This window comes from Dromiciops gliroides, chromosome 1 (assembly GCF_019393635.1).
Source record: "Dromiciops gliroides isolate mDroGli1 chromosome 1, mDroGli1.pri, whole genome shotgun sequence".
In the NCBI taxonomy this organism is placed as follows: Eukaryota; Metazoa; Chordata; class Mammalia; order Microbiotheria; family Microbiotheriidae; genus Dromiciops; species Dromiciops gliroides.
Genome location: NC_057861.1, coordinates 80,322,267 through 80,349,650, shown reverse-complemented (window position 1 = coordinate 80,349,650; position 27,384 = coordinate 80,322,267). Strand labels below are relative to the sequence as shown.

Below are 27,384 nucleotides of genomic sequence, written 5' to 3'. Positions count from 1 at the left end.
GAGCACATGCATCCACTTCTGAGGATTCCTTATTTGCACTAATTAGGATCTGGCTGTATTCTCTAAAGTAGAGTTTCTTCACCATCTGCTGATCACTTTTTTTTTTTTAAGTGAGGCAATTGGGGTTAAGTGACTTGCCCAGGGTCACACAGCTAGTAAGTGTTAAGTGTCGGAGGCCGGATTTGAACTCAGGTCCTCCTGAATCCAGGGCCAGTGCTCTATCCACTGCGCCACCGAGCTGCCCCTTGCTGATCACTTTATGCAGCTACCTTGCCAGAAGCAGCAAATGGGAGATGATAGAGCACTACCTTGAGAGCTAGAGTAGCTAGATTCCATTCCTTTCTTAGCAGCTTACCAGCTACAGGCTCTTTGATATTACTTCCCTTCTCTGGGCCTCAGTTTCTTTATCTTGTAAGTTGGGGTGATCACAAGGGCCTTTTCCAATTTCACCATTCTATGGTATTATGACTTTGCTTATCAAAGCTCTTGCTCCTTTTCTGTCCATCTTCTCAGTTGTTGGCATCCCTTAAATATCAGCTTTGGTCCCTCTGCTCCTCTCTCTAGGTACTCATTTATTTAAGGAGCTAATTCACATCAACAGCAATTAAAAGTAAAGTAAAAAAAATTTTAAACCTAAAATTAATGTAGTCTTAGTCCTCTGAGATTCGCAAGTGTTATAATTAAAACAAGACCTCTAATTTAAGGATTTACAACCAACAGTTTTTAATCACTCAACTAACAAACACCTATTACCTGTTTGCTGATGGCACAGAATTGGATAGAATAATGAATTAGAAAAATCACTACACACAAAGAACTACTAACCAATTTTGGGATTTTGACTCTAGTCCATCAAAATTTTCTTGTCCTATTAAACACTGTACACACAATCGACTCAGGCGTTTACTTCTCCAGTGTTGGGTGAAGAATGATGGGCAAAGGATCTGCTTATTGTCTTATGTTCACATGGCTTTTACTCAGTAGGAATTGTCTTATTCTGAATAAGGCTGAAAATCAGTGAAGACTTTTACATACCCACATTCAATTGATTGTTTTTAGGGCTTTTGGGGGTTTTTTGGTTTTGCAGGGCAATGAGAGTTAAGTGACTTGCCCAGGGTCACAGCTAGTAAGTGTCAAGTGTCTGAGGCTGGATTTGAACTCAGGTCCTCCTGAATTCAGGGCCAGTGCTTTATCCACTGGGCCACTTAGCTGCCCCCACCCACATTCAGTTGAACAAATATTAACTAAGACCATGCCAGGTACAAAGCAGTATGTCCAGGACTGTGGAAGACCGAGAAAGAAAAAAATTAAGAAAGGTTTCCTTAGAATCTAGTAGGCTTAATCTTTTTTATTAAAAAAAAAAAAAGAACCTGGTAGGCTTATTCCCAATATGAATTCCCTGAAGTTGATAAAGCCTGGAGCACAGATGGAAAGTTTTCCCACAGTTGTTGCATTATATGGCTTCTCTCCTGTCTATTGAGCAAGGAGCTCATACCGAAAGATTTCTCACTTCTTATATTCATATGGTTTCTCCCCAGTATGAATTGTCTGATTATGGCATGATATCAGTGGATCAGAAAGCTTCCCCACATTCATTACATTCAAAAGGTTTTTCTCCAGGATGAATTCTCTGATTCTGAATAAGAGTAAAACTCCTTTGGGAATTTTATCAGAAATTTGCTGCAAATATTTTCCCCCCATTGTTTCCCTTTTCATCTTAGCTTTGTTACATTTGTGCAAAAACTTTTTAATTTTATGTAATCAAAATTATCTATTTTATCTTCTATGATCCTCTCTATTTCTTATTTGGTCATGAACTTTTCTCCTATCCATAGATCTAATGGGTAATTTTTTTAGTAGAAAAAAATTGGAAACTAAGAGAATTGAGGAATGGCTGACTGTTTTGGTTTATGAATGTAATAAAGTGCTATTTATTGTACTATAAGAAATGAGGAAACAGATGATTTTTAAAAGACACAGACTTTATGAATTAATGCATTATGAAGTGAGAACAGAGCAACAATTGATAACATCAACATTATAAAAATGAAGAACTTTGATGCCTTTTATAAACTAATAAAGAATGAAATGAAAAGAACCAGGAGAACAATTTACATTATAACAACACTGTAAAACAAACTCTAAGATTATAATCAATACACTGACTATTCATAATTCCAGAGGAACACTGTTAAGCCATTCTAGCCATTAGAGGGGTAGTGAATTTAGGGTAGAAAATGACGCATATTTTGGGGTATAGCCACTGAAGGAATTTGTTTTATTGAACTATGCATATTTGTTACAAGAAATTTAATTTGTTTTCCTTTTTAAATTTTTTCAGTGGGGTTAGGGGTAGGAGGGAGTGAAAACAGATTTTTGTTGCTATTGTTTTTTAAATAAAGAGATGGAAGAATGTTGCAGATGTGAAATGTTACATGAATTTTCAATTGAAGTCACTATCATTAATTTTACTTAACTTTGTTACAAGAAACTTCTCACAAAGTGGACATATTTTATAAATATATGTAATATAAAAACAAACTATATCAATAAAATGTTTTATCTGCCCTCAAAGTTCATGATCATTAATTCTCTCACTAATGAGGTTGGAGCTGGTTGAAGAATTTTCCACATTTAAAACAGTTAAAAATTAATTGAGCCACTACTCTGTGCAGGATATTATTATATTCTGTACCTATCATAACTGAGAGATATAAAGTCCCTGACATCATGGAATTTATACTGCAGTAAGCTTCTCCGAAGTATGAATTTTCTGGTGTCGGAGGAGCCTAGAGCTCAAACTGAAGGCTTTCCCACATTCATTACATTCATATGGTTTCTCTTCAGTATGAACTCTCTGATGTACAGTAAGATATGGGCTGCACCTGAAGGTTTTTCCACATATATTACATTGATAAGGCTTCTCTCCAGTGTGAATTCTCTGGTGTTGGCTAAGTGTGGAGCTTCGACAGAAGGTTTTTCCACATTCATTACATTCAAATGGCTTTTCTCCAGTATGGACTCTCTTATGCACATTAAGGACTGAACGTCTATTGAAAGCCTTTCCACACTCATTACATTTAAATGGCTTCTCTCCAGTATGAGCTTTCTGATGTCGAATAAGGACTGAATGTCGAGTGAAGGCTTTTTTACATTCCTTACATTCATAAGGTTTTTCACCAGTATGATTTCTCTGATGGTTAATAAAACCTATTAATTGAGTGAAGGCTTTCCCACATTCATCACATTTAAAAGGTTTTTCACCAGTATGAATTCTGCAGTGTTGAATAAGACTTAGTCTACTGCTTAAGGTTCTCCCACATTCATGACACTGAAAAGGTTTCTCACCAGAATGAATTCTGAGATGCTGAATAAGGCTTAACCTGCTCCTTAGGCCTTTTCCACATACATTACATTGAAAAGGTTTCTCACCAGTATGAATTCTGTTATGCTCAATAAGACGTAGCTTACTGCTTAATTCTCTTCCACATTCATTGCACCTATAGGTGCCATCTCCTGTATGAATTTTCTGATGCTTAATAAAACCTGACAACTGTGTGAAAGTTCTCCCACAGTCATTACATTCATAAGGTTTCTCTCCAGTATGAACCCTCTCATGTCGAATAAGCTTTGAGTTCAGACCAAAAGCTTTCCCACACTTGTTACATTTATAGGGTTTCTCCCCTGTATGAATTCTCTGATGTTCAGTAAGATGAGAGCTACGACCAAAGCGTTTTCCACATTCATTACATTTAAATGGTTTCTCTCCAGTGTGAATTCTCTGGTGTTGGCTAAGTGTGGAGCTTCGACAGAAGGTTTTTCCACATACATTACATTCAAATGGCTTTTCTCCAGTATGGACTCTCTTATGTACATTAAGGACTGAATGTCTATTGAAAGCCTTTCCACACTCATTACATTTAAATGGCTTCTCTCCAGTATGGGCTCTCTGATGTCGAATAAGGACTGAATGTCGAGTGAAGGCTTTTTTACATTCCTTACATTCATAAGATTTCTCACCAGTATGATTTCTTTGATGGTTAATAAAACCTATTAATTGAGTGAAGGCTTTCCCACATTCATCACATTTAAAAGGTTTTTCACCAGTATGAATTCTGCAGTGTTGAATAAGGCTTAGCCTACTATTCAAGGTTCTCCCACATTCATGGCATTGAAAAGGTTTCTCACCAGAATGAATTCTGAGATGCTGAATAAGGCTTAACCTGCTCCTTAGGCCTTTTCCACATACATTACATTGAAAAGGTTTCTCACCAGTATGAACTCTGTTATGCTCAATAAGACATAGTTTACTGCTTAATTCTCTTCCACATTCATTGCACCTATAGGTGCCATCTCCTGTATGAATTTTCTGATGTTTAATAAAACCTGACAATTGTGTGAAAGTTTTCCCACAGTCATTACACTCATAGAAAGGTTGTTCTCCATCTAGAATAAGTTTTGAGTTCAGACCAAAGGCTTTTCCAGACTTATTACATTTATAAGGTTTTTCCTCTATATGAATGCTCTGAAGCTCAATAAGATGTGAACTACGACCAAAAAGTTTTCCAGAGTCATTACATTCAAAAGGTTTCTCTGATGTAGGAATTCTTTGATGTCTTATGAATTCTGATTTTTCATTGAAAATATTTCCACAATCTTGACATTCATAACAGTTCTCTTCACAATGGTTTTGCTGATGCTTGGTAAGAGCTAAAATCTGGGGAAATTTGGGGCCACATACAATGCATTCATATCTTCTTTCTTTTGTGGAAACTTTTTGATATGTAATAAAATTTGAGTTCCAATCAAAAGTCTTACCAAATCCATTATATTCTTGGCTTCTCTCTTCTTTGGCTGTTTTCTTATGGAAAATTTCCATTGGCTCAGAACCTCTCTGCTGTAAAAAGTATTCAAGCTGACTCTCCCTTCTGGAGTGTCTTATGTGTCTAGCTAAATTGCTTTTCTGTTCAAAGATTGCACCAAACTCTGGTACTTGGAATACAACTCTTTGAAATCTTTCTGGTGTGTTTTCGCATAATTTAACACTCTCCAGGATTTCTGCCCCTAGTGTCAAATTCTTGTTCTCAGATCTGAACTTACAACCTGAAAATACAAAACAATACAACAATATATCCATTTCTCTACATTAGGAAAGTAAATCAGAGAACAAATACTAAATTTAAATTAATGCAAAACAAAAACATAAAAATTCAAAAGGCCTAGAAATTGTGTAGTTAAAAAAAAAGATGAGGGGATTAGAGTAGATGAAAAGAATTCTGGAGGGTAAGTGAGAAAGAGACAAGGTTTCAGAAAAGTCAAGCAGAGAAGGCCTCAAAAAAAATTCTTAGACTAAGCAGAACAAGTAAAACAGAGAAGAAATTAACAAATATTTATTAAGTACCTAATATATTCCTGGTTCTGTGCTAAGCACTAGAAACAGAAAGACAAAAGTGAGATGGTCTCTGCCCTCAAGAAGCTTATGTTCTAATGGAGAAGACAACATGTATACATATAAAAACATACAGAATATATACAAAATGAATACAAGGTAGTTTTGGGAAGGAAAAAAGAGAGAATGAAAGTCCTTAGCAAATACGGATCGAATATAATTCAAAAATTAAGATGAGGTGAAAAATAAATTAGATTTAAGGTAATTTAGGAAAGTAAGTTCACTGTAAGGGAGGGACTTACAACATACCAGAAGTGCCAAACCTAGGAGAGATAGGAATGTGGAGTTTAAATTATCAAACCTACAATAAAAGAAACTGAGGCAGAGCTCTGAGCCAATGGAACTTTATTAAAAAGTCCATGGTCCTCTCTAAAGAAATGGACCTCAGATTCTTCCTCATGATCTGAGATGCCCCTGGTCTCCAGGACCTTACTTTTATAGGGTTTGATATCCAAATATGCAAAAGAGGCATGTTAATACAGAATTTCATTGGCTGATGGACCTTGCTCTTTGAGAGCCAAAAATTAAGATGGACAAGGCAAGAGTAATCTCTGGTGACCAGATATCCTGTTCATGCTGGACAAGAGAAAGTTGTCTGGAGGTACAAAAATAAGCTGGGAAACTTTCTAAAGAATCAAGGATCCCACCATGCTGGGTTTGGACATGGAATATGAGTAAAAGAAGATGGAGATATCTTTGTCAGCATTTTTGTGGTAGTGCAAGTGAGCTTCATAACTGGTAAACAAAGAGTGAACATTACACTAAAGTTTGAGGCCCACTATAAAGGCCTACTATAAGAATGTATCTTGGGGCAGCTAGGTGGCGCAGTGGATAGAGCACCGGCCCTGGAGTCAGGAGTAACTGAGTTCAAATCCGGCCTCAGACACTTAACACACACTAGCTGTGTGACCCTGGGCAAGTCACTTAACCCCAATTGCCTCACTAAAAAAAAAAAAAAAAAAGAATGTATCTTATCTAATTATCCCTATATTATTTATGTAAAATATCGAACTGATTAATATTGATTGGATAGAGTAGGGGGTCCAAATAAATCATTTCTCATATGAAGCAAGGACTGATTGCTGCTGGGAAAACAGTATTCATTCTAAAGGAAGACCAAAAGGAAAGTATAAATTGTGATTTCTTTAAAAATGTAATTATAGGGGCAGCTAGGTGGCACAGTGGACAGAGCACCAGCCCTGGAGTCAGGAATACCTGAGTTCAAATCCAGCCTCAGACACTTAACACTTACTAGCTGTGTGACCCTGGGCAAGTCACTTAACCCCAATTGCCTCACCAAAAAAAAAATGTAATTATAAGTGATAAGACTTCAATATAGAGTTACTTAGGCTAAGCTGTCCCTTAAAATTATCTACAAATAAGTATAGGTACTCTAAATGTGAGTTCTTATTCCAACGACCAATAAATTGGAAAAAATTCAGCTACAATAACCAACTACTATTCCAGAGATCTCATGATGAAAAATGCCACCCATGTCCTGATAAAGAAGAGATGATGGACTTAGAGTACAAATTGAGACAAATATTCTTTAGACATGGCTGATAGAGAAATTGTTCTGCTTGACTATGCCTACTTATCCCAAGGGTTTTGTTTTACTTTTTCTTTTTCAATGAGGGAAATGGGAAGACATGAAAGAAAGTAGATTTTTGTACACTGGAAAAAAAATTAAAGAAAATGAGACACATCAGTATTGATGTTCTTGTGATAAATGAAACCTAAAGAGGAAGTTGCAGTTAAATAGATGTATGGTTCAGAGAATTTTGGAGAGGTAAAAAAAATTGGTAGAGTTGATTTCACTATATAACCAAAGGCAAAAAGGGAAATCATTTCTTGGGACAGCTGGTCATCTCATCACATAGGGATCATGATGAAAAGAAGCAAAAACACAATGAAAATAATTGCAGCTCATGTGCCAACATATGTTAAAGAGAATGAAGAGGCAGTGAAATTCTAATAAGAACTTGACAAGATCCTCTAAACCAAATCAACAAACACTTTGATATTTGGTGACTTCAGTACTGAAGGATGATGAAAAAGTATGCTATCAAATATGGCTCTGTTTTGAGAAATAAAAAACTACAAAAGGCTTGAAGCCTAAGAAACCTCACATTTCTTTATCATGAATGCCTTGTTCTAGAAGACAGTCAGGGGCGGCTAGGTGGCGCAGTGGATAGAGCACCAGCCCTGGAGTCAGGAGTATCTGAGTTCAAATCCGGCCTCAGACACTTAACACTTACTAGCTGTGTGACCCTGGGCAAGTCACTTAACCCCAATTGCCTCACTAAAAAAAAAAAGAAGAAGAAGACAGTCAGAAGTATAGGAAGCAGCCAGCACCAAACAACGTCACAAAAAATGCAACTGATCATATTTTAAACAGACAAGAGATAACTGGGTACTAATGTGAAAGTTATATTAGACTCAGATGTCTGTCTGTACACATACTATTAAATAAATGGTAAATATAAATATCAACATAGAATTAATTAAATGCAGATAAGAAGTTACTGTCAACAATTGCCACAACTCCAACTTAACCTATTCAACGAGCCATCAATGCTGAAAAATGAGAAAAGGAAAAAAAGGCAAAGAAATTGACACTGGTTACCACCTAGCAGTCCGTGCAAAAGCTAAATCAATGTAAAAGAATTGCCATGAAGCGTACAACAGAGAACAATCAGCCTTAGACAGCAAACACTTGATATCTTTTCCAAGTGAAAAGATAAGACAAAGACAGCAAAAGGTTAGGATACAAATTCATTTGTAAAACACTATGGAGAGGGCAGCTAGGTGGCACAGTGGATAAAGCACCGGCCCTGGATTCAGGAGGACTTCAGTTCAAATCCGGCCTTAGACACTTGACATTTACTAGCTGTGTGACCCTGGGCAAGTCACTTAACCCTTACTGCCCCACCAAAAAACAAACAAACAAAAAAACACTACAGAGGATACTAATGGAAGATTGCAAGGATTAAAAGCAATTCTGCCTTATGTAACAAGGAAAAACAACAAAAACTAAAACAAATCTACGCAAAGAATTATGCAAGATTAAACTGAACCATCATTCTAGAGCAATTCACAGATAAAACTGACAGGACGACAGAAAAATGGGAAAATCTGTCAATTAGTTTCATTATCAATATATCAACAAGCATTTTTATTAAGAAAAATGACACAGTTCCTACCCTCAAATAGCTTATATTCTACTAGGGGTATACAGCATGTTCACAAACAAGTAAACACAGGGTAAATACAGTAACTAGGTGGAGTGGTGGCACTAACAACTGGGGGAAACAGGAAAGGCCTGTGAAATAGGTAGTATTTGAGATGAAACATGAATGGAGCCAGGAAATTCAAGAGATGATCATAAGAGAGAGTATTGCAGGTATGGGGGAAAATGCAAGGGAATGAAGGTAGGAGATGTGCTGTTGGGCAGATATATCAGTAACTAAAACAGGCTGGATGGAGTGTAGCGTTTTTGAGTGAAAATAGCAGTATAATGTGCCTGAAAAGAATAGGCTAAAGCTATATTGTGAAGGGCTTTAAATGCCAAATAGAGATTATATTTTAACCAAAATTTGAAGCCACTGAAACTTCTTGACCAAGGAAGTGACACTGTCAGACTGTGCTTTAGGAGCATCAATATGACAGCTATGTGGAAGACAAATTACAGAGAGGAGAGATTAGATTCAGAGAGACCTATAAGAGAAGTCTATTGAAATATTTCATCTGTATAAGAGGTAATGAGGTGAGGGCCTTAACTAAGGTGATTGTGGTAAACAGAAAGAAAGGAAATGATTTAATAGATGTTGTAGAGGTATAATAAGCATGAGTTGGCAACAGACTGTATATAGGAAGTGAGTGAGAATAAAAAATCAAGGTAATTATTATTCCAGGGCTGCAAACCTATCTGATATGAATAGTGGCACCTTCAATAGAAACAGAGAGATTATTAGGATGGGTGAATGTGGGGTGAAAGATAATGAGTTCTGTTTGAGCATGATGAGTTTGAAGTGCCCTCAGAACATTTGGGTGGACATGTTTAGCAGGTAGCCAGAAATGTGAGACAAAAGGTCAGGAGAGAGATGAGGGATAGATAAGTCAAAGCTCCAAACAGTGAGACCCCAATTACTTTTTGTTACTTAAACTGGGGGAGTATAGCACGGTGAGACCAGTCATAGAAAGCAAGAGGTCAGTAGGGGAACCCTACATGCTCCCAAGAAGGATTCCCTTAGACCAGAAGACTGTCACAAAACCCCTTTCCAGCTTTATTATACATGATTCCCCATTTGTGCTACTCTTATGGTCAACCCAAACTGTTTTTGTGACTGCTCCCTATATAAAACATTCCATTTCCTGTCTTCCATGACTTTGCACTGACCGCTTCCCAAGTGTGATACAAATTCTCCTCATTTCTGCCTCTTAGAATTGCTGGGTGCCCTTAAGATTTAGCTTAAGTACTATATTCCCTGATCCCTCTAGCTTCTAGTGCATTCCCCACCCTACTGTCCAAATTGGCTAGTTATCTATTTTGTATAGATATGTTTCACCCAATAGAGGATAAAGGGCTGTTTCACTTTGTCTCTGTATTCCCAGTGCCTGGGACGGAGCAGATCTTTAATAAATGCTTCTCAATTAATAGGTAGATTGGGGAATCATCTGCATAGAGATGGTACCCTAACCCATGGGAGCTGATGAAATCACTAAGAAACAATGCAGAGAAGGCCTACGACAGAGCCCCAAAGTACATTCACACAAAGAGGTGACAAAAAACATCATCATACTTAGACCCAAATACTTCAGTTCCCAATATGCTACACAAAAAAGGTGAGATGGCACTTAAGACAAGGTTCAGAAGAACTTCTGGATCTGACCAAATCCATATTGGAAGCAACACAGTCTTCAGTTAGTCAGTCAATAAACATTTATTAAGTACCTACCATGTGTCAGGCACTATGCTAAGTCCTAGGCATACGAAAAGAGGCAAAAGACAGGAGACTGCGTGGGCAGTTGATTGGGGGGAAGCTAGATGCCGAGATGGATGTGTTCCTAATGATCCAGCGCCACAAGAAAATGATCTTCACAGATGCGAAGGAGTTGAGCACAGTATTTGAGCTGAAGCACCTTGTGGAAGGCATCCTCAAGAGACCCCCGGATGAGCAGTGGCTCTATAAGGACAACTAGCTGCTGGATGACAGTAAGACCCTGGGCGAATGTGACTTCACAAGTCAGACAGCCAGACCTCAAGCACCAGCCACTGTGGGGCTGGCCTTTCAAGCTGATGATGTATTTGAGACATTGCGCATTGAGTCTTTCTCCAGCCCCCCAGAACTGCCAGATGTCATGAAGCCTCAAGACTCTGAAAGTGGCACCAATGAGAAAGCTGTGCAGTAAGGGCCCAAGGCCCTACCCCCTAATACAATAACAAATTTTGGTGTCAGGGCTGTTGCCTCAAAAAAAAAGAGGCAAAAGATAGTCCATTCCCTCAAAGAGCTCACAATAAATAAGGGAGACAACATGTAAAACAGCTATGTACAAACAAGCTACATCCAGGACAAATTAAAAATAACCAACAGAAAGAAGCCACTAGAATTAAGAGGGATTGGGAAGACTTTCTGTAGAGGTGGGATTTTAGCTGGGACTTAAAAAAAAACAACCAGAAGACAAAGATGAGGAGGGAGAACATTCCAGGTATTGGGGACAGAGAATGATCTGATTTGGGAGGTGGAGTAAAGAGGCCAGCATCACAGATTCACAAAGTATGGGAGAGTGGGGGAGGGAGGAGAGGAAAAGGGAGGAGTGTAAGGTGTAAGAAGACTGAAAAGCTGAGGGAAAGCTAGTTTACAAAGGGTTTTGAAGGCCAGAGGATTTTATATTTGATTCTGGAGGTAATAGGGAGCCACTGGAATTTATTGAGCAGGGAGGTGACATGGTAGGCCTTGTATTTTAGGAAGATCACTTTGACAACTGAATAGAGAATGAACTGGAGAGGTAAGAGACTTGAGGCAGGCAAACTCACCATTGGGCTATTACAATATTCCAGGCACAAAAGAATGGCCACCAGGGTGATGGCAGTATGAGAGAAGAGAAGGGGGCACATGTAAGTGATATTATAAAGGTAAAAACAACAGTCCTTGGCAATAGTTTGGTTATGGAGAGTCTGGAAGTGAGAAACCAAGGATGACATCAAGGTTGCAAGGCTAGAGGACTGGGAAGATGATGGTACCTTCAACAGTAATAAAGAATTAGGAAGAAGGGAGAGTTTGGAAGGAAACACAATGAGTTAAGTTTTGGAAATGTTGAGTTTAAGATGTTTATGGCAAGATGTTTATAGTTCAAGGTGTCCAATAGGCAACTGGAATGTGAGACAGTAGGACAGCATAAAGGATAGAGCAGGAATATAAATAGATTTGAGAATCATCAGCATAAAGGTGATAACTGTATCCACGGGAGCTGATGAATTCACTGAGAGAAATAATATAAAGGGATAGTCACAGTAGTGGGCGACCTGGATGAAGATCCAGCAAAGGAAAATAAGGAATGGTTATCTAGGCAGAAGAAGAAACAGGAGAAGAGTAGTGCCACCCAAAACTAGAGAGAAAAGACAATTAAAGAGAAGAGGTGAATCAACAGTGTCAAATGCTAGAGAGGTCAAGAAGGATGAAGACTGGAAAAAGGTCATTAGATTTAGCAAATAAGAGATCATCGGTACTTTTGGAGAGAGCTGTTTTAGTTGAGTGATGAGGACAGAAGCCAGACTACAGATAATTAAGAAGAGAGTGACAGGAAAAGAAGTGGAGGAACATGTTGTATATGGCCTTCCCAAGAAATTTAGTCATAAAAGGAGGGAGAGATAGATGATGATAACTAGCAGGAACAGAGAGATCAAGTAAAAGTTTTTGAAGATTTGGGGAGTCATGGGCATGTTTATAGACAGCAGGAAAACAGCCAGTAGACAGGAAGAGATTGAAAATAAGTGAAAGTGGGGCAGCTAGGTGGCGCAGTAGATAGAGCACCGGCCCTGGAGTCAGGAGTACCTGAGTTCAAATCCAGCCTCAGACACTTAACACTTACTAGCTGTGTGACCCTGGGCAAGTCACTTAACCCCAATTGCCTCACTAAAAAAAAAAAAGAAGAAAGAAAATAAGTGAAAGTGGGGATGACAGGACAATTTGCTGAAGAAGATGGGATGGAATGGGATTACTTGTGTATGATGAGGGGTCTGCCTTGGCACAGAGAAGGACTACTTCATTATATGAGACAGGGATGAAAGAAGAGGTATCTGGTTGATGTGAAATGAGAAGAAGAGGGAGTTCTCGTTGAATGCCCTTAATTTTTTCAGTAAGACATATGACAAGGTTCTAAGCTGAGAGAGGTAGGAGAGGTAGATCCACACAGCAAAACCTTAATGGATGAAAAATTCCTATTGTTCATGACACAAAGTTGGCCAATTAACTGAGTTAGTACATTAGTACATATATTAGGGACTTGAGACAGACATTGAAATAAGCCTAAAATCGAACAGAGCAGGGCAGCTAAGTGGCACAGTGGATAGAGCATCAGCCCCGGAGTCAGGAATACCTGAGTTCAAATCCGGCCTCAGACACTTGACACCTACTAGCTGTGTGACCCTGGGCAAGTCACTTAACCCCAATTGCCTCACAAAAAAAAAAATTGAACAGAGCAAAGAGAGTGGGCTAGATGGCATTTAGGAAACTCCAAAGTACTTTTAATAATGCTAAACATTGTCCTGGTGCACTATATATGAAAACTCAAATGTTCTACTGGCAATGTTACATGGTTATCAATCTTAAAACTCTTTGTCCTCCAAAGAATCACAGTGGTAGGTGAGACAAAGGGTCATGGAAAGAAGCACAGTGAGTTGGAAGCAGGCTACAACCTATTTCCAGTGACAAGCTATGTACAGAAGTAGTATAAAAGGTAAAATATAGAAAGGAATAATTAGAAAAAGATACAGGTTGTTGTTCCTGTGTTGAGAGCTGGGGAGCAAACAGGGACAGTATGAGTAATGCACTAGTATCCATGAAATGTAAGAAGACCTAGAGGATGGCCTCTCTAGGCACATTGAGATCTCTATGGAGTGGACGACTAGGGAGAACATGAACTAGAACTACACAGACCCACAGGGAGTTGGATGGTTATGATTTACAACTGTGGAGGGAATACCTACATGGATAAAATCACAGATCCAAGGATGTACTGAAGCAGCCCAGAAAACAGGGGCAGTGTGGGGTGTCATAGAAGCAGCAATGGGTTTGGCATAAGAGAATCTGCATTAGCGTTCCAGCACTTTCACTTATTAACTACATGACCTAGGATCAATCACTTCTCTGAGCCTCAGTTTCCTCAACTGTAAAATGGGGATAATAGTACTTTTACTACCTTCATCTCATAGTGTTGTAGCAAAAGAGCTTTGTAACTTTTAAAGTGCTATAAAATCATATCCTTTATATAGTAAAGTATCACTTATGTACTAAGTAATATTACCTTTTAACCTCAATGAAAGTGTTTCTCACAGACTCACCTTTGTAGGTATTTCTAGGGAGCACCCTTTCCTTAGACACCTGTATATCCAAGACCCATGCTTCTTTCCCTTGCTCCAGTTGGCAGATGACCTCTGGTTTGGAGAAAGGAAATCCTGATTGTGGGGAAGAAAATGAAATGTGGTTATTTGAATTAGAAAATCGGAACTTCCTTAGCACTGTGTCATGGCTTAGTTTTTATGAAAAGACAGATCAAAAAAGGAATAGATAATAGGATAGGAAGGCCCAAAGGAAATGGGAAAAAACACATTTAAGGAATTAAATGGAAAAAAACCATGAGAATTAAGAAAATAGGTCCACTTAAGGAATTATAGGCCAAGATAAGATGAAACTAAGCTGTTTGGAAATAAGCAGAGAAAATATAAAACATTAATAGAATCAGTCAGAGGTCAAAAAGCACAATAATCCACACATCAGTGACCTAATTAATGTGGCTATTCCCTCCAACAACACAGTCTACAACCCCTCCATTCCTGCCCATTCTTGATGGGTTTCCAATTTGTCCTCCCACAAATTAGTCATAGGGTGACTGTGGAGGCAAGAGGAGCCTTTCTTGCATTTTTTTGACATTGCTTGATATTGACAAAGTATAAAGGCTGTCCATCAATTATCTGTCACTTTCAGGACAGGATCGGTTCATCTTTTTTCCAGTCATTCACATATGTCTCTATGTTTATACCATATGTACTAAATATGTTGTTTTCCTTGTTAGTATGTAAGTTTTTGAGGGGCAGGGATTGTTTCACTTTTGTCTTTGTATCCTGTACACTGAGTAAAGTGTGTGGCACTTGGTAAGTGTTCAATAAATGCTTGTTGATTAATTCAGACTTTCTTTATATTTCTTTTCCTTTGTAATCTCTTGTTTCTTATGTTATTGCCTATTCAAATCCACAGTAAGCTTTTTCCACTGCCCTTTGGGTGAGGTGCAAGAGAAACAAACAAATAAGCTCAGAAAATATTTCAAGTGGAAATAAGATTGAAAAGCAATATAGATCAAAGTGAAAGATTCATAAGAAAGATAAGTGAACCTCAAAATTATTAACATTGCAAAAAATATTAAAGAAAAGAATGTGATCAGTATGTGTCAGAAAACTGAACAATTAAAATTTTCTAGGAATATTTTAAAATAAATGTTGTACTAAAGACAGAATTTGCAGAATCTCATCCAAAGAGGTACTTGAAAAGTCAACTACCCAGTCACATAATTATTAAATTTTTAAATTATAACTAAGAATAAACCCTTAAAGCTGCAGGGAAGAAAGACATTACTTATCAAAAAGCACCCATTTGAAACTCAGATTATTATAAAAGAATGAGAAATAACAGAAGCAGTTAGAATATAACATATACTATTTTTTCTCTTAATAGTATTTTTCCCAATTATATATATAGTTTTCAACATTCTTTTTTTTTTTTTGATGAGGCAATTGGGGTGAAGTGACTTGCCCAAGGTCACACGGCTAGTAAGTGTTAAGTGTCTGAGGCTGGCTTTGATCTCAGGTCCTCCAGGGCCAGTACTCTATCCACTGTGCCACCTAGCTGCCCCAACATTCATTTTTGTAAGATTTTTGAGTTCCAAATTTTTCTTCCTTCCCCTTCCCTCCCCCTCCCCAAGACAGCAAGCAATCCAATATAAGTTATACATGTACCATCAAGTTAAACATATTTCTACATTAGTCATATGGTGAAAGAAGAAGCAGAACAAAAGGGAAAAACCAAAAGAAAGAAAAAAAACAACCACCATAAAAGTGAAAATAGTACACCTCAATCAGCATTCAGACTCCATAGTTCTTTTTCTGGATGTGGATAGAATTTTCCATCATGAGTCTTTGGAATTGTCTATAACATATACTGAGTTTAAAAATAAGGGCCTCAATCCAAGAATCAGTTTCCTAGCAAAGTTAAAAATTCTTTTTGAAAATAAAAAGTGGTCATTTAAAAATAAGATGACTCTGAACAGTTACTTGAGGAGAAGTCCAGCTTTGGAACAACTTTTGGAGTAGCAGTGGAGAAATAAGAGGAATAAACAAGAAGTCTTTGGGAAAACAACAAAGAATAAACTCAAGTTTTTAAAAAGAAAAAAAACTTTACAGCATACTTTGAGAAACATCTTATATTGTTCCAAATAACAGTAACAATAAAAGGAAGTATGGCATTATAGGCACAGGGATAGACTTAGGGTCAGAAGGATTTCAGGTCAAACCCTGTCTTTGACACTTCGTAGTTGTCTGACTGTGGTCAAATCACTTAACCTCTGTACCTCAAATCAGAAAGCATTCAGAGAAATATACAACGTGGAAAGGTACCAGTGACAATGAAAAACATCAATATTAAAAATATGCCATCATAGCAATTAAATATTTAAAGAAAAAATTAACTGCAAAAAGAATTAGAAAAATAAAATAGTGGAAATTTCAACATCCCACTAGTGGAATATAATAAAGTCAATAAAGAGATAAACAAGAAATGTCATAGACTTGTGTAGTCTTAAAAAATCTAAATGTGAATGGAGAAAATATACATATGAAACATTTATAAAAATCAAGCATATTCTAATACAAATAAATTCTGAAAGGGAGAAAATATAAACACTAAATTAACAGGCTGCAGAACAAATAATAAACAAGAAAAATGTTATCAAAATATGGATTGTTAAATGGGTACTAGAGGGAATTGTTGAATAAAGCTTGAATCAAAGAGTAAATTACAGAGGTAGTCAAAATTTAAAATAATGAAAATATAATTTTATCATCTAGAATAAATTTATCATCTAAGGGCTGAAGCTAACATAATTCTCAGAAGCAAATTTAGATACCTGAACAAAGTGTAACCATTGGAATGATGCCACCTGCTGGAAAGCTACTGTAGGGAAAGCTCCACTATGAGGAGAAGGCGTCTGAGGGCAAGCCATGCAGTCAGGTCCTTGGCATCAGGAAGTGACGCTTGCTCATGGGTATTGTCGATCAAAGCTATCAGCCAATTAGTTCGGAGCTGTGTGTGTGGGGACAGGACATTTAGAGTTTTCACAGGAGGCTTGTGGGATTGAGAAAGGTGTGTCTCGTGCTCTTTGGTGAGGACTCTTGTGGAGAGTGGAGCTAAATGCACTCTCCCTTTGATAGATAGATGAATCTAGGCCCTTTTCTCTCTCTTCACCAAATTCTTATTCTCCTTAATAAATGCTTAAAAGTCTAACTCTTGCTAAAACTTATAATTTATTGGCAACCACTCATTAGATATTTTAGACAGACTAGCTAGAATTTTAGCCCCCTACAAAAGGAAAAAAGAAAAGATGAAAGAGTTAAGTTTGAAGTTTTAAAAATTAGATAAATCAATATACTCTAAGCAAACAACAAACAAAAAATCCTAAGAATTAAAGGAGAAAATAACAAGAGAGAAATAACTTAGCAAATAAAACAAAGAACCTTTTTAAAAGATCAATAAAATTGCTAAACCATTAGCAAACAATAAAAATGAAAGAAAAGAAAACAATTATAAAAAATGAAAATGGGACTACACAACAATGAAAAATATGTATGTACTACAGCTTATGAAGGGTTGCAAGAGAAATTATTTCTTACCCAGGGAGACAAGAATCCAATAATTGTCCAGCATCACATCCTTGTAGAGTTGCTTCTGTGCAGGGTCCAGAAGTCCCCACTCGTCCTGTGTGAGATACACAGCCACATCCTCAAAGGACACCAATTCCTGAAACAATACAATGCAAATCTGCTACCTATGGGACCACCTTAATATGTAATTTTGCGAGATAAAGGAATTTTTAGATATGGCTGGTATCCAAAGGAATAGGGACACTAATTGGTCCCCGAACACAAGTGGAGATATAAAATATATTCAGTGACTGGAAAAGAAACTGAAGTTCAAGTTTTCACCACTTATGATACCAAATAGCCACCACCATACTTCAGACCCTTATTACCATTCACCTTGACTACTGTCATAGCCTGCTAACTGGCCTCCTGTGTTTCCACCTCCAATACATCCTTCCCCCAGTTGCCATAATTATCTTTCCAATACTATGGTCTATGTCACTCCTCTGTTCAAAAACATTTAGCAGTTCCTTATTGCCTATGGAATAAAATGCCAACCAGTTAGCAAAATACTTACTGACCCTCTATACTCTGGCTCCTAACTACCTCTCTACTCTTTTTTTGGCGGGGCAATGAGGGTTAAGTGACTTGCCCAGGGTCACACAGCTAGTAAGTGTCAAGTGTCTGAGGCCAGATTTGAACTCAGGTACTCCTGAATCCAGGGCCAGTGCTTTATCCACTGTGCCACCTAGCTGCTCCCCTCTACCTCTCTACTCTTCACAAAATTCTCCTCCATGTACTCTATGTTCCGATCAACTGGAATATTAGCTCTTCCCCAATCCCACCCTGTACTCACCAAATGTATAGTGAGAAAAGATCTTAAACATTCTTGAGTCCAAACACCTCACTTTGAAAGGGAAACTATATGATCTAGAAATGTAAAGTGACTTGTTGTCACATTTTAAGTGTCAAAAGAGATATGGGCTACAGTCTTCTAATTCAAGGTTCAGGAATCTTGTAAATATGCTATTGCCTCATGGAGCTTACAACAACATGTGCAAAGGTAAGTAAATCCAAGGCAACATTTGAGAAGGGAAAGAGTGCCAACAAATTGGGATATCAGGAAATACTATCAGGAAAATCTATGGATGCTGGCACCTGAGCCTTGAAGGAAGCCCGGGATTCAAAGGGGAAAGGGGAGTGGAGCTGAGAGGTGAGGAAGTGGGGAGGGAAAGAGAGGGCAGAGGGAAAGGTGGGGGAGGAAAGGCGCACCTGTGCATTCCAGGCCATGCAAGGTTCTCCCATTCTTTCTATGCATTTCTCCTTTACCCACACCCCTCTTTTACTTTATGTCAGACTTACTTGTATGTGTCTTATTTCCTTTATTATAAAGTAAATTCTATGCTGACTCTCATCTTTGTACCCCACATACCTAAAATAACATCTTCCTTCCATTGAACAGATATTTAATACATATTTATAGTTATCAAACTGAATGAGAAATTTTTTTTATATTCACCCAACTCATTGCAAGTAGAGATCCGCAAGGAGGCAGTGGAGAGAGTGACAGTACCTAGAGTCAGACCCCAGTCCAAATCCAGCCCAGTTGTGTGACCCTGGACAAATCAATTAACTTTAGTCCACCTCAGTTTCCTTCTCTGTACAATGGGGATAATGATAGTACAATGCCTGGTATGTCATAGGCATTTAATAAGTATATATTCCCTTATTAACTCAAACCATTAGAGGTAGGAGGACTCTAAAGATCATTAAGCCAAACCTATCACTTTATAGGCAAGGAAACTAAAGCCTAGAAAGGTTAAATTACTTACTCAAAGTCATAGAGCTATTAAGAAGTGGATTCATAGGAGTCAAATTCAAACATCCTAACCCCAGGCCAGTCCCTGCTCTAATATGCCCTTTGGCCTCAGGCTCCCTAATGGCTCAGTCACACTTGCCAACCTGGTGACCAGGAACAAAGACAGCAGGATAAATGGCAGAATGAGTGGGATCTTTCCAGAAAGAGCAGGCTGCACATGGACAAAAAACTATTCTGGTGCAGCCACCATACTCTCCAAAAAACCTGAGGTATCAATACTTTTTTTAAAAAAAGTTTCGCTAAAGTTGAATGCTAAAAGGGTTTGGGGTGGGCAGGAGGACTCGTGTAGATTCTACTATACTTTGATTAGTTTTTAAAAATCAAATAAATTCTTTAAAATATCCAGTAATTAAACACCCACACATGATTTTCATCATTCAGATCACTGTGGGTCCAAGCGTGGGTGGCAGAAATACTTAAGAAATTTAGTTGTGTTTGGACACGGTAGCTATTTCAATATTTTGATGGGTACCTGGTTTAGTTAACATGGATATTCTTTCATCTAAGCAGACTGCAGCTCATCCCTTCATTCTCATGCTGTGGGATTCTTGTCTATGCCAGCATGAGTCCTTCACTGGGAAATCTAATTCAGTATGCCAGAGGCCTTCCCTTTTTTTTACTATTTAAAAAAAAACAAAAAACAGTGCAGGGCTAAGATTCTCCACTTGCTGTTCCTTGCTTTTGCTACATGACTTCTTTTCCCAGTTATACACACCATTGATATTCTCCTTAAAAAACAGAATATTCACAATCAAACAGGAGAAAGAGCTGGCTAGACTGCATTTCAGACACTATGCCATTGTCTCAATAAAAAGTAGTTGTTCCAGTCTTTTTTAACACCAACATTCTTGAGGAGACATGACATGACTGCATATCATGGATTTTAACAATCAAAAGTACAAGTGACCCAAAGGGAAGAGATGGATGCTAGATATAAGCTAACTGCATTGAATTATCAATAATGACTAAAGTGAACTGAATCACAAATGGTATTATAGGGTCCTGATCAGTGTGAAAAAATGTGGTATAAGTTTGATCACTAGATGAAGTGGCTGCTTATGTTGTGAAAGCAGGACAGTCTAGGGGATAAGCTGGTATCCAAAAAATGTTCCAAGGTCCAGAGAAAGGCTTCAAGTGTACTGGGTGGATTTTCTATGATGGATGTATAAGAGGCAGGGCATAAACGCATGGAATGGTACAATGCGGATGGGCTCTGATATGTACCACAGGTGAGGGCTGACACAAATATGATCACTTTATACATTAAATGTGAATATCATGCAGGTATCACTCTGTGTTAACTTGCCCTAATTTATATGCATCTTTCTCAACTGTGTTCCTTTAGTTCCCCATCTAGATTATAAACTTAAGAACATATGGGGCAAAGGGTAGGAATTACCAAAATAATGAATTGGTTTTAAAATTAGATATTTGAAAAGGGCTAATATTTACAAAAGAAAATTAAATGATACTTCTAGGGTTTACTGAAAGAATGGGGGAAACTGAATGTCCTGCTTAAGAATAAGAGAAGTTACACTTATACATGATAATTTATATACTATTTTATCTGAGCCTCACAACAATCCTGACAAGCAACATTACAGTAAAAAGAGTAATAGAACTTGAAGTCAAGTTCCAGCCTCATTCTACCACTTCCAAGATGTGGCTGTCACACTTTTCCAGTGTCCCATCTGACTTCTCTGAGCCCCAGTTTCATCTGTAAAATGGTAATAATAATATTGGCCCTAACTTGACCTCAGCGTGTTTTGGTGAGGAAAGTATTCCATAAAGTGTTGCATCTTCTATAAATATAAACTAGTGACTTGCTCCAGAAAGCGGCAGAGCCAGATTCAAACCAATCTCAAAAAATGTTGCCTCCTCTTTGCTGTCTCTGTATATTCTATCCAATTAACAAGGAACCTCACCTATAAAGGAAGATAGGAAAGAGACAAGCACAGGAATATGCTTATGATCTTTTATCATCTTTCTATCCTCAAGGCTGAACACAAATCCTTGTACACTCTTTTTTTTTTTTTTGGTCAGGCAATTGGGGTTAAGTGACTTGCCCAGGGTCACACAGCCAGTAAGTGTTAAGTGTCTGAGGCCAGATTTGAACTCAGGTCCTCCTGACTCCAGGGCCGGTGATTTATCCACTGTGCCACTCTACCCACTGCTCTACCTAGCTGCCCACCTATCTGTACTACACAGAAAAGTCTCTCACATCACTTTATTGGTATTAACTACTTTCCAGTTTGGAAAAATACTGGGTAGGACAAAAATCCTACCCAGTTTTAGCATTCTTGGAATACTTGGAAGGAATGCACCAAACAAGTACCAATAAAGGATGTATTTGTGGGTAAACCTGTATTGACAACAAGATTGAATAGCTGAATTTATATTGATTAAAGTCAACATTCTGGAAGGAAGGAGAGAAGAATGCTAGCCTGACTGCCTGCAATGAATGGCAATGAGTCAAAATAAAAGCAAAGGGGTAAACACTGGCCAAGAATTTAAAACATCCCTATTTGCATAGGGCATGATTGTATTTCTGAAAAATGCAAGGGACTAAAAAAAGTTATGAAAATGAATTCATCAAGGAATAAGATATAAGTCCAGAAAAATTATTCACCTTCTTATATACTATAAGATCAAGAACTAAAAATAGTAGCTCATATTTGCAAGGTAATTTCCTCACAACCCTGTAAAGTAGGAAATAAAAGTATTATCTCCATTCTACAGATGAGGAAACTGAGGCTCAGAAAGGGGAAGTGATTACTCCAAGGAAACCCAGTTAGTAAGAAGCAAAGCCGGGACTTGAATTCAATCTCCTGACTCTTAGGTTCAGCATTTCTCTTACTCCTCTACATGGCCTCTTTAAGAAATAGTACTTACAATTAGATACAACTTTCAGATTCCATAAAATGCATGCCAGGGGGAAAAAAAGATCAGGTGCAGTTGTCAGACTTCTATTCTCTCACAAAATGAGAGACTATTGCTTCTATTCCTTTCTAATTACTCGGGGTTTGATGTAACTCCTTTCATCCAGGTTTTTGTTTAAGAGGACTTAAGGAACATTGAATTATCACAGTAGAAGCATTTTCAGTAATCTGAAAAATATGGTAAATGGGAATTGTGTCAGGACATTGGAAACAAGAAAATAACTTTGACTTATCAATAAAGAGATAGTTTGTGAACACAGGGAACCCATGCTGACTACTGATGCTAAGAGCTAGTCTTGCCACACATCCTAAAACCATTTCAATTTTGATATTCATATGGCTGGCAAAGCAGGAAGACTATCTTAGTTTCAACACGATGGCTAACAAATTCTCCCATGATCTTCTTGGGAAAAGACATATCAATGTGGTCTGAAGAACATACATAAATGGGTTTCTGGTTCATAAACCAAAAAAGTATGATTTCTGAACACTATATTTTTCAACCTTATATTTTTAACCTTAATGTTAAATGAAGAAAAAAGGGATCCATTAATCTAATGAGGAGCTTATTAACAAAGGTGAGTAAAAGGATTACTACTTTTTTGGCTTTTACATGTCATACATGTACACACACATATATGAGGGTGTGCCTGTATGCACATACATGTGTGTACCTGTGTGTGCACATACATGTATAGAGATATGTAGATATAGAAACCGATATAGATATAGATATGGATAGGTATAGGTATGGGTAGGGGTATGGGTATAGGTATATAGATAGGTATAGGTATAGGTATATAGATAGGTATAGATACAGTAATAGTTATAGATAAAGATATAGGTATAGGTATAAGAATAGGTATATAGATAAGTATAGGAATAGGTATAGGTATAGGTATGGGTATGAGTATAGGTATAGATATAGGTATATTGTGAGTGAGATTTTCCCCGTCCCTTAGTTATAAGAGATTTACTATAGTTTTAAGTGATTTAATTAAAATAATATTCAATATATTAACAAAAAATAATTGTGATTCATATAGATTGCATAAGGTTAGTAGGTCAAGTCCTCTTTCCATGTTTCTCAATTTTCCTATGACATAGTGTAGTAGATCTTGTGATATCCGCCCTAGGAAATGTCACAGGGTCTGTAGGTGGTCAGTAATACTGTTCACGCCGCTTTACACTGGCCTACTGTTCATGCTGCTTTACACTGGCCTAACAATGATCCACCCTATTGATATCATAGTGCTGATCCCTTGTTATTACTCAAGACTATGTCCTAATTTTAGATAATGCCCCCCCCCGGGGTATATAAACCTATGTAGTTTGTACTTCTGGGTCTTTCAGGCCCAAAGCCTGGATGACCGGTTTTGTTGAGGGACTGGCCCTCCCTCAATAAACCTATTTGCTTCAGCCTGGAAACTTTGTTATTTTCATTCTTCCATCGGACTTAAAATTTTTTCCGCGACAATATGGACAGGTATAGGTATAGTAATAGGTATAGGTATAAAGACAGGTATAGATATATAGATATAGATATATAAGCATCTCTCTCTCTCTTTCTCTCTGCCTATCTATCTACCTACCTACCTATCTTTTTATTTATTAGGCTATTTAAAACAAAAACAACCCCTAGAATGGAACTACAAAGCTAAATCATACTCAGAATATGATCAGCTCTGACTCCTGGCTTTTCTCTGCTATCCTTTGTCCAATAGTCCCATTTTGCCCTAGGTACCTAACCATATCACCTTATGAATGTACCTACTAAATTTAATTTTGGTTTTATAACTGGATAGAGTACAGTCATTTAGGAAAGATGGCCAGAGGTGAAGGCCTTCAACACTGAAAGACAGAAGACCAGGGCTCAAGTATTGATAGATGGCTGTTGCTTAAAAGCAATGTTATCATGGGCAAATCACCTAACCTCTGTAACCCTCAGTTTCCCCATCAGCAAAATGGGGATAATGATATTGGCAATATCATTGCATTTGGGCTATTGTGGGGGGGAAAGTGTTTTGTAAATCACTATACAAATATAAGCTATAATGATGAGGGTATAGGGTTATGGTGGGTTTCTGGCAATAGGGTAATAAAACAGCTAAAGAATTTGGCAATGAAATGAGCTCAGCTACAGGGAATGAGTACCATGTTGAAGATTGTGGAAGTGGAGTAGAACCTTCTGATGAAGAAGTCCAAGGAGTGTTCCAGGTGAAGAGAAGCTGATGGCTGATGAAACAGGTGTTGACTCCTGAGCTACCTCCTAGGCCTCTGTCACCCTGAGGCTTCTTGTCTCTGGACATAGATGCATCCTAGAGATGATTAAAGGTACAGAAGTTGAGAATAGGGTAGAAAAAAAACCTATATTCAACCAAACCTCGCAGCAAAGATGTATCCCCCAGGAATAAAAACTCTCTGGGCTTCAGTTCCCTCATCTACAAAATGAGGATGATCTCAATGATTTCAAAAGTCTCTGTCAGATCTAAAGTTACCACCTTGTGGTCTCATCTCACATAGTGACTACCCTGGTTCAGGCCCTCATAACATTTCACCTGCACTATGACAATAGTCTCCATATTAGTTTCCCTGCTTCCAGGCTTCCCTTATCCAATTCATCCTTCACATAGCTCTTAAGAAACAAAGACGGGGCAGCTAGGTGGCACAGTGGATAGAGCACCGGCCCTGGAGTCAGGAGTACCTGAGTTCAAATCCGGCTTCAGAACATTGACACACTAGCTGTGTGACCCTGGGCAAGTCACTTAACCCCAATTGTCTCACCAAAAAAAAAAAAAAAGAAACAAAGACACAGGCATAAAAATATCATAATCTTCATCCAAAATCTTCAAAATCTATTGCTTTAGAACAAAACAAACTCCAGTCAGGCACTCCACAATCTGGGAACTACTTTTGCAGATTTTTTTTTTATATTCAAATCTTCACATACCATGGTTTCAACTAAACTGCCCTACTCCTCCAGTAGTACTGCTTTGCCTAGGCTGGCTGTCTCCCATCCTTAGAATGTATTTTCCCCTCTCCTCCATCTCTCAGACTCCCTAGTCTGAGTTCTGAAACTACTTCCTCCTTGAAGCCTCCTTTCCTAATCCCTACAGCAGTTAGTTGGGGCAGGTAGGTGGTACAGTAGATAGAGATCTGGGGGGTAGGGGCAGCTAGGTGGTTTAGTGGATAGAGCACCAGCCCTGGAGTCAGGAGTACCTGAGTTCAAATCCGACCTCAGACACTTAACACTTACTAGCTGTGTGACCCTGGGCAAGTCACTTAACCCCAATTGCCTCACTTTAAAAAAAAAAAAAAGAGAGAGAGAGAGAGATCTGGGTCTGTGGCCAGGAAGACTTGAGTTCAGACCCAGGCACAAACAATTACTCGCTGTGTGACCCTGGTCAAGTCACTTCACCTGTCTGCCTCAGTTTCCTCATCTGTAAAATGGGGGTCATAATAGCACCTACCTCCCAAGGTTGTGGTATCAAGTAAAACAATAACTGTAGGGGCAGTGGATAAAGCCCCAGCCCTGGATTCAGGAGGACCCGAGTTCAAACGTGACCTCAGACACTTGACACTTACTGGTTGTGTGACCCTGGGCAAGTCACTTAACTCTCATTGCCCCACAAAAAAAAAAAAAAAGAAAGAAAGAAAAGAAATAATAACTGTAGTGCCCGACACGTGGATAAGCGCTACATAAATGTTAGCTGGTGGTGTAGTAGTAGCATCTACTACACTACAAGGAATTATCTTGTATTTACTTATCGTGTTACCTAGGTGCATTCCCCACCTCCACCCCCAACTTCTAGAAAGAGTGAAAGCCCCTTGAGAGTAGCCTTCTTTTTTATATCTTAGTATATTCCCAGTACCTGGAGCCGCAAACAGGCATTTAACAGTTGTTTGCTGAGAAATGGGCTGAAGCATATTTGTCCGATGCCTGAGGGCATTAGGGACCAGCTGGTTAAGACAATGAGTAATAGTGTGTTCCGTGGCTGGACACAGCCTCTAGAAGGCTGCGTTAGATCTTAGAGAAATCAGCAGGATCGCTTTCCCTGTTCCAGTTTCCCTGACCCTGAGCCTGCACAACGTTCAGACACCCAGGAACCTGGGGCTCCGCAGGCTGGGTCGGGGTGAAACCTTCGCCAGATCGCCGGCTGCTCGAACCCCGCAGAGGCTTCCCTAGTATAGGAGCACGTCACCATGTCCCCCGCCTCAGGCAAAGCCCCCGACCCCACCTCTGACGGATGCCCGATCCAGTCCCGGGGCTCCTGGCACAACGTCCGGGGGCCCCGCCCTTTCAGCTCCCACCTGGGATGCCGCCACCTCCTCCGGGAAGCCTCCCCGGCCTCCTCATCGCCCCAGTCTACACGTACCCTCACCCCGCCCCCCCCCCCCCGCAGCCCCGCTTGGGGTCTCTGACGGGAATCCGGAGCCCACCCCCGCCGCCTCCCTCACGGCCCAGACGGGAAAACTGAGGCCCAGGGTGCCCGGGGGTAGTGACAGCCAAGCAGGAGAGGGCTCAGACCCTGGGCTGCCCACGGCTCGGGGTGCGCGAAGGATGGCTGCCCCCTTCCCTTCTCCTCCCCTCCATTGCAACCCCCCCTCCCCCGCCCCAATAAGCAGGAGAACCCGGCGTGCTGCAAACCCCGACCCCGCCTCCTCAGTTTGTACTAGCTCACCTGACCCGGCTGGGGTTGACAAGGGACCGGAAGCCTTCTCGCCCCCTGGGACCCTGCGGTCGGCCTTCACCTTCCCACTTCTGGGACGCTCTAAGAAGTCTGGAGGACTCAGCGTCTCTGTGGTCGGTCTGTAGGGCTGAGCCTGCAGAACTGCTTCTGCCACAGCTACCGTCCCAGGCCCCCTCCCCAAACTCCCGGAGGTGAAAGTCAAGGAAGGGGGCTACAGAGAGCTGGAGGGTTCATTCCGCTTGTTCTCCGTCCTTGTAATCCAGTGTTCTTCCCACCCATCCATTGAAATTCTAATA

At 39.1% G+C, this 27,384-nt stretch overlaps 1 protein-coding gene and 1 pseudogene across 5 annotated transcripts; one reads left to right on the top strand and one right to left on the bottom strand.

Annotated features, from left to right (window-relative positions):
• Positions 1-1,961: 1,961 nt before the first annotated feature.
• On the bottom strand, positions 1,962-27,384 carry LOC122741212 (zinc finger protein 345-like). Of its 5 annotated transcripts, none has more exons than XM_043984456.1 (6): positions 26,270-26,978; positions 24,552-24,715; positions 22,351-22,565; positions 17,610-17,736; positions 14,013-14,126; positions 1,962-5,103 (listed from the first exon to the last, which is right to left on the bottom strand). In XM_043984456.1, exons 4-6 carry the CDS (start codon positions 17,641-17,643, stop codon positions 2,738-2,740), a joined length of 2,514 nt encoding a protein of 837 aa, XP_043840391.1. In that variant the 5' UTR covers positions 17,644-17,736; positions 22,351-22,565; positions 24,552-24,715; positions 26,270-26,978; the 3' UTR covers positions 1,962-2,737. The 5 variants fall into 5 exon arrangements, with proteins under 5 accessions (XP_043840391.1, XP_043840399.1, XP_043840385.1 ...); XM_043984464.1 differs by having other exon boundaries at positions 24,583-24,715; XM_043984450.1 differs by lacking the exons at positions 22,351-22,565; positions 26,270-26,978 and adding an exon at positions 27,080-27,384.
• Positions 10,505-10,861, top strand: LOC122741283 (annotated as a pseudogene).

Coding starts and splice junctions, on each gene's coding strand:
- LOC122741212 (XM_043984450.1), bottom strand. Junction 14,127..17,609: donor TTGGATTCTTGTCTCCCTGG/GTAAGAAATAAT, acceptor CCCCACAATCAG/GATTTCCTTTCTCCAAACCA. Junction 5,104..14,012: donor CCCTAGAAATACCTACAAAG/GTGAGTCTGTGA, acceptor TTGTATTTTCAG/GTTGTAAGTTCAGATCTGAG.